General features: G+C 40.7%; 1 protein-coding gene and 1 pseudogene across 1 annotated transcript; both read right to left on the bottom strand.

The window, feature by feature from the left end:
• Positions 1 to 2530: 2530 nt before the first annotated feature.
• The window catches only part of LOC115814075 (NACHT, LRR and PYD domains-containing protein 12-like), a 33873-nt pseudogene continuing 21662 nt past the window's right edge, over positions 2531 to 14741 (bottom strand).
• On the bottom strand, positions 10322 to 13567 carry LOC115813618 (E3 ubiquitin-protein ligase TRIM39-like). The gene is made up of 7 exons (XM_030776131.1): positions 13454 to 13567; positions 12516 to 13105; positions 12207 to 12302; positions 11810 to 12043; positions 11566 to 11713; positions 11069 to 11098; positions 10322 to 10860 (listed from the first exon to the last, which is right to left on the bottom strand). Exons 2-7 carry the CDS (start codon positions 13101 to 13103, stop codon positions 10322 to 10324), a joined length of 1635 nt encoding a protein of 544 aa, XP_030631991.1. The 5' UTR covers positions 13104 to 13105; positions 13454 to 13567.

Genomic DNA, 14741 nt, shown 5'->3' with positions numbered 1-14741 from the left:
GATATTAATTTGCGAATACAATTTAATCGCCTTTGGACATGTTTACGGACACCTCAGTGACCTGACAAGCAGGGCGTGATAGCATAGGAATTTCATGGTGCCTACGGAGATTCTTTCCATACAATAATTTCGAACATTATCCTTGATTAATGTGTGTCTGCTATGCATCTCCGACAAAGTGAGGTTTGTTGTCTCCTTTATCTGTTTACTGATTACGTATTACAGCCGTGCGATTAGGAAACTGCCCTAAGTTAAAACATTCTTTTCGAAATGAAAACGACAAATCGTTCAGCCCTGCTTGTAAGAGCAGTCACTCTGAATAATGCTAATGCTGAAATGCAAGAGACGAAAGCTCACAGCGACATTTACACTTAAACCAGTCTTCATTTTACTGAAGTTAACCATAGGCATTTGTTCCCGACAGTATTGCTGTAGTTGCTTCGTACATACTTACCATTAACTTCTAGTTTGTTGGCTTGTTTACCGATTGTTAGCTTGTTTCTAGTTTGTTGAAATGTTCACCACTGTAACTGTTTTTAACAGTAACGACTAAATACAGACCAGCCCTGTACCTACTCTTTGCGGCAACACTCAAATTACATAATATCAAATTACATAATATATATAAAATGTTAAGTTTGCTGCACTGTTTTAAGAGTTTAAGATTTCTCACCAGTTTCTCAAAATGGAGCCAGGCCGATACTTTCGGTTTTACTTTTTTCAGGGAAGTGAGCTCTCTAGCTCCCTCTGATGTTGGTCAGCGTTGAGTCTCGACAGTGCTAACGAATCACTCGCATAGAGTTATGGGTCACGCAGCTGAAAAACTGGTGAGACACATAGAAACAGAGTACAGAATGTATAAAGGTGACCCCTCAGAGTGTCTTCCAACCAGAGCAGTGGACACACAGAACAGTGAAGGAGTGAGGACACTAGACCATCTAATGATGTTACACTTCTACAAGTTCACGCTCACACACTAGTTATATCTCAATGGACACGGTCAATAAATAAATGTTAAATGCTGCCCTCTTCAGTCAGTTTACACAGTTTGCCAGTGAACAATGTGTCATCATTATAATAAACAAAGAATAGTGTGTGTCAGTGAACTGCTCTCTCATCTTTGTGTGTTTAGTGAAATGAGAACACACTGTGTCCTCTTTGAACTCAATACAGATTGAAAATGGAAAGGACTAAGTTACACATATAACCATATATAATATAATAGAGAGAGAGAGATGTGTCATTAGTCTGTGGTCACTGTCACTGATGTGTGATCTGAGTGAAGTCAGTGAAGATCAGGAGTCAGACCAAATGAATGGAAACAGGGAGTTTATGTAGGTGGTGAACTGGACTGAGACTGAATGTGAAGTAAATTCTGATGTATTCAGTTATTCACTCTTATCCATACCCATTCTGTTCTCTCAGATTGTTAAGGGTGATAGGCCAAGAACCAGTCACAGACCCAGTGAGGTAAGATCAAGTTTTACTTCAGAATCAGGCAGCAGTCTTAAAAAACCCAAGTCCAATCCAGGTCAAAGCCAGTGGTCCACAGAGCAAACAAATCCAAATCGTTAGGTAATAAGCAGGTCAAAATAAACGCAGTCAGAATTTCGGCTTTCAGATGGCAGCCTTACACAAACAGGCTCAGAGAACCACACAGCCACAATCTGACAAAGAACAGATACAGACACAGGACTTGAATACACAGAACAATTAACAGCAGAGACAGGATATTGGAGGAAAACAGGAGGTAACAATTAAGGCAATAATAGTGATCAGGTCGGGGGTGGGGACAAGAGTGCACAGGAACAAACAGAAACACATTACATGACAATGCACAGAATGGCCAGCAGGGCGGCCAAAAATCACAGTCTTGGTAGGAGCACCGACACAGATGTTCTTATGGTTTGATTACATTGTGTGGCCATCAGTTCCCATTTCCCCCTAATCAGTATTTCCATATTTCATCACAAATCTTTTCTTTCCTAGATCAGTTTGGCTTTTAGCAATGCTTGTGATTGTGCATGAATGGTGATGTTTGACCATTTTTGTGGATTAACCCACATGCATACGACCACTGCTGGGCCCATCTGACAGTCACTATTGTATCGTTGTATTATTTCATAATTAGACATCCCTTGACCTTTTTTTTCTTTTGTCTCAACACATGCCCACTTTTTTGATTCTGTATTTGTCTGAGGAATGTATTTCTGTCTCAGACACAGTTTTATTGCCTCCTGGAGTATTATTGCCTTTCACAAAAACAGCTGTCTCTCATACTGTAACCTTGTGAGTCTAGGATGGTGAGAAGTAACACACATTTTCTCCATTACATGTCAAACACACCATTTCAACTTGAATCGTAGAGCAGACGATTCCCCACTGCACAGAGGGAAGTGCAGTGTAGAGAAGAATTCTAGCATTTTCCAGTTGAGATGAAAGGGAGTATTTGATGCCTGTTTCATGAGACCCAGAGGCTAGTCACTAAGGACAACTTTTCTCCAGAAGAAACTTCAAATGGGCCAAATGCTTAAGCCCACTGTGGAGAGTCCCTGAAGAAAATGAAATAGAGAAGAGAGATAGATGAGAATGTCAGTTTATCAATGAGTTTCCATGAAAAGAATTATTTTAATGTCTAAAAAATATTGCTTGACTGAACACTTGTCCATGAGATTACTCTTATCATCAAAATGAACTATAATTATATTTGAATCAAATGACAATGTTAATTATGTGTCTGTTTGAGTTCTCTTAGAGACACAGTGAGAGCTGACAGCGTCATTCCAAGTCTCAAAAAACAAACAATCTGCCAATTTCACCAAGTGGAGGAAATCAATACAACACACACCATCTGTAGTTTATCAATGCTGTCCATAAAACAGACACGCACACACACACACACACGGCTTGAGAAATCTGTCATTACTCACCTCAGTATCTCCAGTTTATAATGTGGATCATCCAGTACAGAAGAAAGACGTTTCTTTCCTGATGCTTGTATGTAATTCATACCCAGGTCCAGCTGTTTCAGGTGTGAGGGATTTGATCTCAGAGCCGAAGCCAGAGCAGTGCAACCTTCATCTGTTATAAAACAGCTTGCCAGTCTAGAGAGAGAACATCGACACACTCTTCACATGAACCGTTTTGGACACCTGAGTCAGTGCAACAGGACGTTTTACACTGGGGAAGGAGAATCAACTAAATGTCATTTGCCATTAATTTAAACAATTTACCACAAACATTGGTAAGAACATGCTTTAATTCGCCTAAATTCCTGACGTAGGCAAGCTTCGGGGAAACAGAAACATGCAAACAGAAACACAAGCTTGTCTGTACTCTCCAGACTACAGTTGTAGAGGATGAAAGATCATGAGGAGTATTGGATTAAATTATTCTCAGTAAAAATCCCTCGATTACCAGAATAATTTTTACAGCGTACAACAACACTGCAAAATACAGTCATCAGACTGAACATGAGGGGGATATATAATTTTCATCAGCCAAGAATTGTGGCCAGATATCTGTTGGTGTCATTATTAAGTATGGTTTCTGTTAGTGTTGTTGGACCTAAGATGTTAAACCAGCAAATTGGCATTTCATCCTCACCTATTAATCTTTTAAAATAATTCTTACATTCTATAACCCGATTCTTACATTCAACAAAGTGATACTGTGTACAGTCATACATTCTTGAAGGACGTTTAAATAGCACCATTTCAAATTTTGCTTGAGAAGTTAACCAATGTGCTCTGTCTCATTATTTTGTGTGATGTGTTGAGAAGCAGGTCATGTGTGACTCAGAGAAATTATCTTACCCCAATTTCTCCAGTTTACAGTGGGGACTCTCCAGTCCAGCAGAGAGCAGGCTCACTCCTGAATCCTGCAAGCTATTGTCACTGAGGTCCAGCTCTTTCAAACTGGAGGAGATTGAGCTGAGAGCTGAGGCCAGAATTTCACAACTTGCATCTGTTAGCTTACACCAACTGAGGCTGGAAACAAAACAATACATCCCTCTTAATATTAAACTCACACCTCTTCAATGACACACGCAAAAACACACACACACACACACACACACACACACAGAGAGAGTCCAGAGAAAAATATCCTTAAGTCAAAAGCCGTTCTCACATATGCACTATGAAATATAATCGCAGAATCAGGTTTGCATTATGTCTGAAGTTACCCTTTCACGCATGCAGCACACAGCAGCAGATAGTGGGAGTCAGACACATTCACACATACTTGAAATACTCCCTTGGCTTTAGGCGGGGGTTGGTGCCTGGGTAGAGCGTACAGGAGGCAGGACATGATGCAAAAAGTACTCTGGAGAATCGCGGTGTTTTGTTTACAACATATCGAAAAAGGCGGACGAGGCTACTGACTTTTGTCTGAAGATTTCGGCGTTGGCCCTTACTAACAGAAGTTCCCAGAATGTCGTTGTGTCTCCAGTTAGACATTTTCACTGGTGTCTTCATGTAAATGACCCTTCTTCTTCACCCTCGGATATTTGTATTCTTTCGGTTTCGCGTCAGTCGCATGTTAGAAACGGCATCGACACGCCCACTTGCTCGCTGTGCATACTGCAGAGTATAATCCGCTCTATTCACACATGGACCCAAACGAAGAGAAAAGTTTGTACCAGGGGGCTGGTAGAATAAAGTCCGTTTAGAATCCGAGATGACTGATTCAGACATTTTTGTTCACACATACGGCCCCTCCGGTTAGAATCCCGACTATTTTAAGGTTGCAGTGCATGTGTGAAAGGGGCTCAGGAAACACACCTCTCTTTCATCTGAGTGATTATTTAGTGAAGATCAGGTCATTGTGGCTCTCAGAGAAATGACCTTACCCCAGTATCTCCAGTTTGCATTGAGGGTTCTCCAGTCCAGCAGAGAGCAGCCTCACTCCCGAATCCTCGAGATTATTGTCCCTCAGGTCCAGTTCTCTCAGATTGGAGAAGTTTGAGCTGAGAACTGAGGCCAGAACTGCACAGCTTCCCTCTGTCAGTTTGCAACCTGCCACTCTGAAACAAAAGTGATACAGCTGAATGCCCAATGAGGTTCAAAACAAAGCTTCAGGGGGAGTATTTGGAAGATAATTCCTTTATCTCCAGCCACCAATCAAAACCACTATACTTCAGCAAAATTACTGTCCCCTTCCTTTTACTTTAAATGAACTGATTGATCCCAAAGCCAAACAGAAGTTGTAATGTAACTTATGTCTGTGAATATTTTCAATTCCAGGAATGAATTTTCATTTGCTGGATATTGACAATGTGTCCTTTCCCTTTGTTAGCGTTCTCCTGGAACCATCCAGAGAGCAGGGCATGAACATGCAGGTCAACAAGACATCTCTCTTTTCCTTCCACCTGTTCCTTGAGTTTAATATCCGTCAGAGGTGACATGAGAGTTGACGCCACCATCCTAGCTGCATCTTTGTCTAGCTCACAACACTCTTGGCTTTCACAGTAAATTTCACTATTTGATAAATGTCTATTATATTTAAAAGACGATATGTGTTGTGTTCTTTAAACCCACATTGTGAATGTACGATTTAGGGATGTGCTGTAGTGAAGAGCATGGTTATGTTTGATTCTCAGAGATACGATCTTACCTCAGTATCTCCAGTTTACAGTGAGGATTCTCCAGTCCAACAGAGAGCAGCTTCACTCCAGAATCCTGCAGATTATTGAAATTTAAGTCCAACTCTTTCAGACTGGAGGAGTTTGAACTGAGAGCCAAGGCCAGAGCAGCACAACTTTTTTCTGTCAGTTTACAACCCCTCAGTCTGAAAACAAAATGATACATCTGTTTATTAAACACATATTCCATATTCCACTGAGATACATACACACATGCATGTACGTGCACACACACAGAAAAGAAGAATGAGTTATAAATCTACAAATTAAAATAATCAGACTTGTGGGAAGAATTTCACTTTCATCAGTAAAGAATTATGTTTTTAATGACATTTCATGTTAATGTGTGTTGAGTGGAGGGGTTTGACCAGATTGGATTTTGATAAAAATGCCCACACACTTCTAAAAGTCTGATATTGCTATGACAGATCCATGGAATACGTTTATCAGCATCTGAAATGTACTAGCTTGACTCCAACCTTATTCCAGAAAAACAGAATTTCAGAGTTTTGTGGATTTACCTGTGCTTTAGCTGCATAATTAAACATTTAAGATATAAAGTTCGTAATCCCTCTCTGTGCCGACTGAAAAAGCTTTTAAATCTACAGTATAAACTCAGTATTGGAGAATGTGCTGTAGTGAAGAGCAGGTCATGTGTGACTCTCAGAGAGATGATCTTACCTCAGTTTCTCCAGTTTACAGTGAGGATTCTCCAGTCCAGCAGAGAGCAACTCCACTCCTGAATCCTGTAGATTATTGAAACTCAGGTTCACATCTCTCAGACTGGATGGGTTTGAGCTGAGAGCTGTTGCCAGAACAGCGCAACTTTTCTCTGTCAGTTTACAGTGAATCAGCCTAGAAGGAAAATATACATCTGAATGTTGTATTCATATCTTTTAGTCACACATACACCCTGAGATAATCACACATACACACACACACACACACACACACACACACACACACACATACACAGAGACAGAGACAGAAAGAGAGAGAGAGGGAAGAACAGTACTGTATGTACCCTCTACCTTTTGATGGTCTTACCCCAGTATCTCCAGTTTACAGTGAGGATTCTCCAGTCCAATTGAGAGCATCTTTACACCTGAATCCTGTAGATTACTGTAGTTAAGATCTAGTTCTCTCTGACTGGAGGAGTTTGAAGTTAGAGCTGAGACCACAATTGCCAACCTTTCTTCTGTGACGTTACAAAAGATCAAAATGGGAATAAAGCAGTATAAAACCTCAGCTCTAATCTGATTATTGCTTGCATTCCTACACAAGCATACACACACACAACACTCCACACAAAGACACACAAAAACCCATCCACTTTATCCTCTTCTATGACCTAATATCATATGTGACTGCAGCAGGTTGATCAGCATGAACTTTTCACATGTGACTGAGAGGTGTATTGGGTTAATGAATAAACAAACGAATGAATGAATGAATCAGTCAATCAATAAATCAACTCATCGATCGGACAATCAGTCAGTCAGTCAGCCAGTCAATCAATCAATCAATAAATCAACTCATCGATCGGACAATCAGTCAGTCAGCCAGTCAATCAATCAATCAATCAATAAATCAACTCATCAATCAGACAATCAGTCAGTCAGCCAGTCAGTCAATCAATAATGTTGTGGATTTTTAAATAAGGAGCTGGAAATCCAAAACATTTACCTTGCTGTTTCCTTTTCATCTCAGACTCTAAAAAGAGAGTTATCAGGGGAAAAAAATTAAAGTAGTTTTAATACACGTGATTCATGTTTTAAAAACTGAAACATACTTATTTTTTAACAAAATAGTTAAAAAATTACCTTCTGTTTTGAGTGCATGGATTTTCATTTTATGAATAAAAATAGTCAGTACAATTATGAAGAGCACAAAGAATATAGAGAGAAGTGAAACACAGATGATAGCAGTCCTCCAGGGTTGAAAAACTTTACCTGAAACACATATTATATGTATTACAGACATGTACATATTATAACCAGAAGTCAGCCATTCTATACCTACACTGTCAAAACCTGTGAATAAAAATACGCATTTGAGCTGAATCTGTAGCCTATACATGTTTGGATGATATCTAAATGTCAATGTCAAATCATTTTTGATGTTTTTTTTTGTTTTTTGTTTTTTAATGCAGAATAGGACCTACTTACTTGTGATGTAAATCTCTGCCTCCTTCATATGGTCTCTCATCATCACTCTACAGAAGAATCTGTTGGTGTCACTGTCCTGTACAATAACATGTTGTTTTACACAGAAACCCTCTGTGTCTCTGACTGTCTCTGTAATCTCAGCAGGGAGAGTCTCTCCTTCACTGTCCAGCCACAGAACTTTAGGCTCAGGGTTCCAACCTTTAGTTTCACACAGTAGTCTCAGTCTTCCTGAATGATCATAGCCCTCCATAGAGATCACTGGGTGCATTCCAACCACTATCAGAAGCAGTCAAGATCATGTTGGTCCTCAGTTATTACAAATGAATATGAAATGGACAAAAAGCATTGGTTGATTTTGAACAAATGAGTCTTACCTTCAACTATGACTTGAAGAGTAATATTATCATACTGACTTTGGTTATAAACAAAACATGTATAGTTTCCTTCATCAGAGACTCTCACGTTGAAGAGTTTTAATGAAGTGTTGCCTTTCTGCAGTTCCTCTTTGAACAGTGCTGTCTTCCCTCTATAGGACTGAATCTGTTTCTCATTTCTGTCTTCATGGTCTGTGTACAGATGCACTAGAGTGTCTGATCCATGGAGTCTACTCCACTCCACTGTCATGTCCACAGCACTGATGTTGGGTTTGAGAGAACAGGGCAGAACCAGGTCTTCACCAGCTACAGCAACAAGAGGACCAGCTGGACCAACAACCTGAAACTGATCTGGAAGTAGAAACAGACATGGTTATAGTACACATTACCAAACACACACACACACACACGCACACACACACACACACACACACACACACACACACACACACACACACACACACACACACACACACACACACACAAAAGCCTCTATAACTTGAGTAATTCTTTGTCTCTATAAAGACTGGAATTCTAGTAATTTGGATCGTACTGCAATTAAAGAAAAAAAAAACTTAACTGTAACACTAAGCCTTACAAATAACAATAGACAAAAGTTTCATATTGTTGTGACAAGCCAACACCCCCCATGTTCTCATTTATATATTTACACTTTCACAGTCTGTTCGCGCACGCGCGCGCGCACACACACACACACACACACACACACACACACACACACATTTGTATTTTTACGTTTGTGGCAGATTTTCATTGACACTCAATTTACTGTAACTACAGAATAAACCCTAAATATAAATATAACTCTCATCTAATCTAAACCTAATCCTAATCTGCCCCGAATCCTAACCTTAACCCTAAACACACAAAAAATTACTTTCACACTTTTTTTGATCAGAAACAACAATATATTTTAGCAAACACTGAAAGCTAGGGGACCAGGAACGATTCCCATAAAACCACCACCTGTCAGATATGTCATGTGGACGTTTGGATGACAAAAGATCGCCAAAAACATGGTGTAATAGTTTTTATGATAACCTACCTGATGTAGACACTATGGTGAAATGAAGTAACAGAGGAATCAGATGAACAGGTTTCATTCCTGAATGAGATCCTCAGATAAGTAACAGTGAAGAGGGTTCAGATTACCACAGAAGAGACCTTTATTTCACACAACTGCAGAATTGATCTGTAAATGTTCAATCTTCAGTGTAAATGTTCATGGTCCTTTATACCAGCACAGAGCTCTATCCTGAAAATGATCGTTAACAGTGTCTGAGTCACTTACGTCAGTGCAGTAAAACCTGTAATACACACACACACACACACACCTATACACATGCACGTGCATGCAGACACACAGACATAATATTCCATTGATACAGTACATTCTTGAATGAGTCGGTTTAAGAAAAAAGGTTCGGCCTTTCACTGAGTGTTATCTGTAAAAGAGACAATCACACTTATGTTGGTAGATTTTCATGTCTGAAACATTCATATTGTCAGTGCCGCTCTGAATGGATTTCAGAAACAGTGTCAGTGTAATCTTTACTTTTGTTCTGACTTACAGGTCAAACCTGTCAAACTCTCCTGGGCTCCTATGCTCTCTCTCTCTCTCTCTCTCTCTCTCTCTCTCTCTCACACACACACACACACACACACACACAGACGCACACACAGACGCACACTCTTGCAAAGACAAGCTCAGGCAAGTTTGTACAGACAAACAGTAGACAGTAGGAGACACATACTTAATATTTGTCTAATACAATGGATAGACCACTAGAGGGAGTGAGTGAGAGAGTGAGTGAGTGAGTGAGTGAGTGAGTGAGTGAGTGAGTGAGTGAGTGACAGAGAGACAGCTGACATTGTGTTGGTTGTGCCAGTGTAATCCATGTTAAACAGGGAGTTCACCTCACCTTTATTGCAGAGAAAAGGACATGTGTTTTAACAGATAATCAGTTAACAATGACTAAAAAGAAAAAAAACAACAAATGCATTTAACTACATATAATAATAGACTCTTACCATATTTAATAATTACATATGTATACCTCTGTGACTAATCTGCTTTCCTTTTAGCTGTAGGTATTGAAACATGAAAACTTATTTTAACTGACAGAACCGATAACCAATGGGCCAGAGTTTTTACCTTTCTTATTAGGATAAGGGCTGAAGAATGGATAGAGTTTCTCAATGAACAACTGATCAGTGAAAGAGTAGACATGAGAACTGGCCTCCACATCATAGAAGGAGACCAGACCCTCCTCATGATCCACAAACACCCCCACCCTCTGGGGCTTCTGTCTCAGAGAGAGGGGGACACGGGGAGATTCACAAGCCAGATACTCGTCCCCGTTCCTCAGAACCACAGTCCAGTATCCATCCTCTGGACTCAGCATGTGTAGCCCCTTCCTGTAAATGGACTCTCTGGCCACTCCCAAAGCCCAGTCAGTCTTTGTCCTGACTCCCACCTCATAGTAAAATCTCCGTGAGGAGAACCCCTCCTTCCCCAGGACGCAGACAGATGGATCAAACCTCTCTGGGTTGTCGGACAGATTCTGTCGTGCGTCTCCATGTCTCACTCGTTTTCCGTCATCAGACAGGATGAGATTGGGATGGGCTGTTTCAGGATCCAGAGTCACATCCACTGTGGATATAATACAGAAAACTCTCTTTAAAGTTTTAAGTGTGTATGTGTGTGTGTGTGTGTGTGTCTGTGTGTGTGTGTGTGTGTGTGTGTGAGACTCACACACACACATTTACACTCCACATCTCTCATGAGCAGATCAGTAAAAACATGACAGTGTGATCAAAAGTGATCCAGTGATCCTCAGTACTGGATGCTCTACACTCACCTGCATACAGTCTCCTTCTGTTCTCAATCTCTGAAAACACACAGACAAGATTTTAGCCAGTAACAAAAGAAGAATTTATTTCCTTTCAGTCATATCGTTATTGCTGTTGTGAACCTTATTGGACATTGCTTGGCAGTTAGATTAAAAGTTCATGACACAAAAATCTCCTCTGCTAAATGAAGAGTACACTGATAATGAATACATTCAAATGGATTTGATAGTGTGGTGTTGTTTATAAACATGCACTGTGCAGTCCGACTCTCACTCAGTTATCTCTTCTGTCTACACTTGAGAATTATTGGCAGAGAATTAATGATATTACTAATAGAGGAGCATTAAGTGTCCATTCACATTCCAGTACGGTGCTCTTCTGCTTGCAATTTAGAATAAGCTCTGACACATTTTGTATTTTTCTGGTTTATTTTATTTTATTTTATTTTTTAAGTGAAAGGGGATTTAAAAAATGAGCTGATGACCTTTTGAAATGAAACACTGACCTTTTCCAGACACTTTCTTAATTTCTGCATTGACCAGTTTCTCCAACTGTTCCAGAACCTTCCTTAGACTGTCCACACACAGATGAGGGTCAATACTGATGTCAGTGGAGTGTGTGGTGTGTGGAGGGCTGCACAGTGTTGGGTAAACCTACAGTCCAGCAGGAGAGAGGAGAAATCTCTCAGCATGGGGAGTTTTATCCTGTCATGTGCTGCATTGTCACTGAACAGAGAGAGGGACACTGACCTGTAGGAGGTGGAGGTGATCTTCAGAGTGGGAGAGCTGCTCCAGCTCAGTGTCTCTCCTCTTCAGCTCAGTGATCTCCTGCTCCAGCTCTTTAATGAGACCTTCAGCCTGCCTCTCTGCTGCTTTCTGTTTCTCCTCCATCAGCTCAATCAGCTCAGCCCGACTTCTCTCAATACAGCCAATCAGAGCACTGAACACCTCCATACTGTCTGCTATCTGTCTCTCTGTGTTTGTCTAATAGAACACAACAATATACATTCATAACCATCACTACATTTTTACTTAAATGTTCTAATGAACAACATAATATCTCACTGAAATAAAATATTGAGTAAAGGATGCCACCAGAAAAAAAAATTGGCTTTTGTACACTTATAGTAAATTGTTCAGAACTGACTTTGCTGAGGTGTATGGAGTGTCTGATTTCTTTAATCTTCTTCAGGTTCTGCTTGATCATCTGCTGCACTTCTGTCTGTGTTTTCTGTAACTGGGGCTGTGGACAGACAGACACTTCATAAATTAAAAAGGATGTGTACTGTTCATATTGATCTGAAATAATACACAGCTTAAAGCAAGCAATATCTCTTCCATTGAGAAAAACAGTTACTGAAAACAGGGATTTAAGTTTCCAAATGTTTTTCCTGTATTGTGCAATGTTGTCCTAGAATCTAATAATTCTAATCTCAGCGTTTATAATGTTTCTCACCTTCCTCTCCTCACTCTCCTCCTCTAGAGGAACAGTGTTGTGAGTCTTGTGGTCTGTTTCAGTGCAGAACTGACACACACATGTCTGGTCATCTCTACAGAACAGCTCCAGGGGTCTCTCATGTTTCTGGCATATATAGTCCTCCAGGTTCTCCACAGGATCCCTCAGTTTGTGTTTTTTCAGTTTGGCTGTAATTTTATGGGGTTCTAAGTGAGTTTCACAGTAACTCAACCCACAGTCCAGACAGGACTTGGCAGCCTTCAGTTTCTGATCACTGCAGACATCACAGAGAACTCCTCCAGGTTTGGCAGCAAGTAGCTCTGCACTGCTTCTTTTTTGCATCTGAACTGTTTTCCTGAACTCAGCCGCCAGTCCAGATATGAAAGTGTTAACGCGAAGCTCAGGTCTCACATTAAACTGCTCCTTACAGAGTGGACACAGGCAGTGTGGAGTGCTGTCCCAGAATTCTTTGAGACAGGTCATGCAGAAGTTGTGTCCACATGGAGTGGAGACAGGGTCAGTGAACACATCCAGACAGACAGAGCACAGGAACTGATCTTCAGACAGGAGACCACTGGAGGAAGTCATGTCTGTGCAAACACACACAAAGACATCATCAAAAGCATTAATGATACCAGGTTATCTGTGGAGCGAAGGAAATCAGCTCTGTTTTTACAAAGACCATGTACATGAAACATTTTGTCAGAGCTGCCTGACCCACCTGACCACGATTCATAAAATAAATTAACTTCCATAGACAGCCAGGCTCTCTCTCTCTTTCTCTCTCTCTCTCTCTCTCTCTCTCTCTCTCTCTCTCTCCCCCCCCCCCTCTCTCTCACTGTCTCTCTCTGTCTCTTTAGTGCTTTCAATCTAGGCGTCTCTCTCTCTCACTCTCTCTCTGTGTCTGTCCCGCACACACACACAAACAAGCAACTTACTTTTGTCCTACAGACTTATACACTCTCTCTTTTATCCTCTGTAACGGAGGTGTCTTTCCCCTGAATAAACCAGTGGTTGTCCACGCTAATCCCAGCAAAGCAGGGTTCCCGTGGTTCCTGTTTATGCTGAGTAAGAAGTGTTTGTTCTGTGAGTTTGCTTTCGCTTTAACAGGACGATAAGAGCTTCCTGATTGGTTGGTTTATGACATCACTCAGCTGTAATTCCATACTCACACTCAGGGTGTCCCTCTTCACTAACACACAGTGTGAACACTGGTGTCTCAAACACTCAGGATTTACTCAAACACAGTGTCACAATGAGGATAGGTGTCCAAAACACTCAGCGTGTCTGTCTTTACTCAGACGCAGTGCCAGTAATCTTCAATGCACATAAGGGAATGAACATTTAGAATCTGATCAGACAATGATTAACTTCACTCACATGTTCAGCCACTGTGTACATATTTCACAAGGCAGTGCTATTGTGAAAGAAGTGACTATTGTGTGTATGAGTGTGAGTGTATGTGTGTGTGTGTGTGTGTGTGAGAGAGAGAGAGAATTTTTTTGCTGTGTATGGGCATTTCTTTATGCTTGGGCCCTGCTGCCATGATATAAATCTCTGTCTCCTTCCTGTGGTCTCTGATTATCACTCTACAGAAGAATCTGTTGGTGTTACTGGCCTGTACAATAACACGTTGTTTCACATAGAATCCCACTGTGTCTCTGTCTGTCTCTGTATTCTCAGCAGGGAAAACATCTTCTTCACTGTCCAGCTACAAAATGCCAGGCTTTGGTTTTATACAGTAGACTCAGTCTTTCCTGAATGATCATAACCCTCCACAGAGATCACTGAGTGAATTCCAACAGCTTTTAAGATCAAAGACGGCAATGTTAGTTTCCAGTTATTAGAAACACAGACCAGTGAGACAGAAATGAGAAACAGATTCAGTCCTCAGTGGGATGACAGCAGTGTTAGAAGGGGACTGACACCAGAGATGACCAATGGGGCTGTGTTAATTCCTGTTGACTAAAGAGACCAAAACAAAGAAAGATTGATGAATCAAAGACATCTGAGAAGACTTCCACATCATAAAATTCCTTCATAACAATCCACAGACAGCCCCGCCTTCTGGGAATTCTGTCTCAGAGAAACCAAGGAAGAGTCATGAATGTCACATCCATTTCCCTTTAAAATTCCCCTCTAATTTACACCTCGTAGTAAATCCAGCCAGGACACAGCCAAATGAATCAAAACTGCAAAACGGCAAACCCACTGTCTTTCTTCAGT

This window comes from Chanos chanos, chromosome 6 (assembly GCF_902362185.1).
Source record: "Chanos chanos chromosome 6, fChaCha1.1, whole genome shotgun sequence".
NCBI lineage: Eukaryota > Metazoa > Chordata > Actinopteri > Gonorynchiformes > Chanidae > Chanos > Chanos chanos.
Note: the sequence above shows the minus strand (reverse complement) of the source record. Positions and strands in the feature narration are given on the sequence as shown.

Coding starts and splice junctions, on each gene's coding strand:
- LOC115813618 (XM_030776131.1), bottom strand. CDS start 13,103: ATGACTTCCTCCAGTGGTCTCCTGTCTGAAGATCAGTTCCTGTGCTCT. Junction 12,044..12,206: donor ACTCCATACACCTCAGCAAA/GTCAGTTCTGAA, acceptor GTGTTCTATTAG/ACAAACACAGAGAGACAGAT. Junction 11,714..11,809: donor ATCACCTCCACCTCCTACAG/GTCAGTGTCCCT, acceptor GCTGGACTGTAG/GTTTACCCAACACTGTGCAG.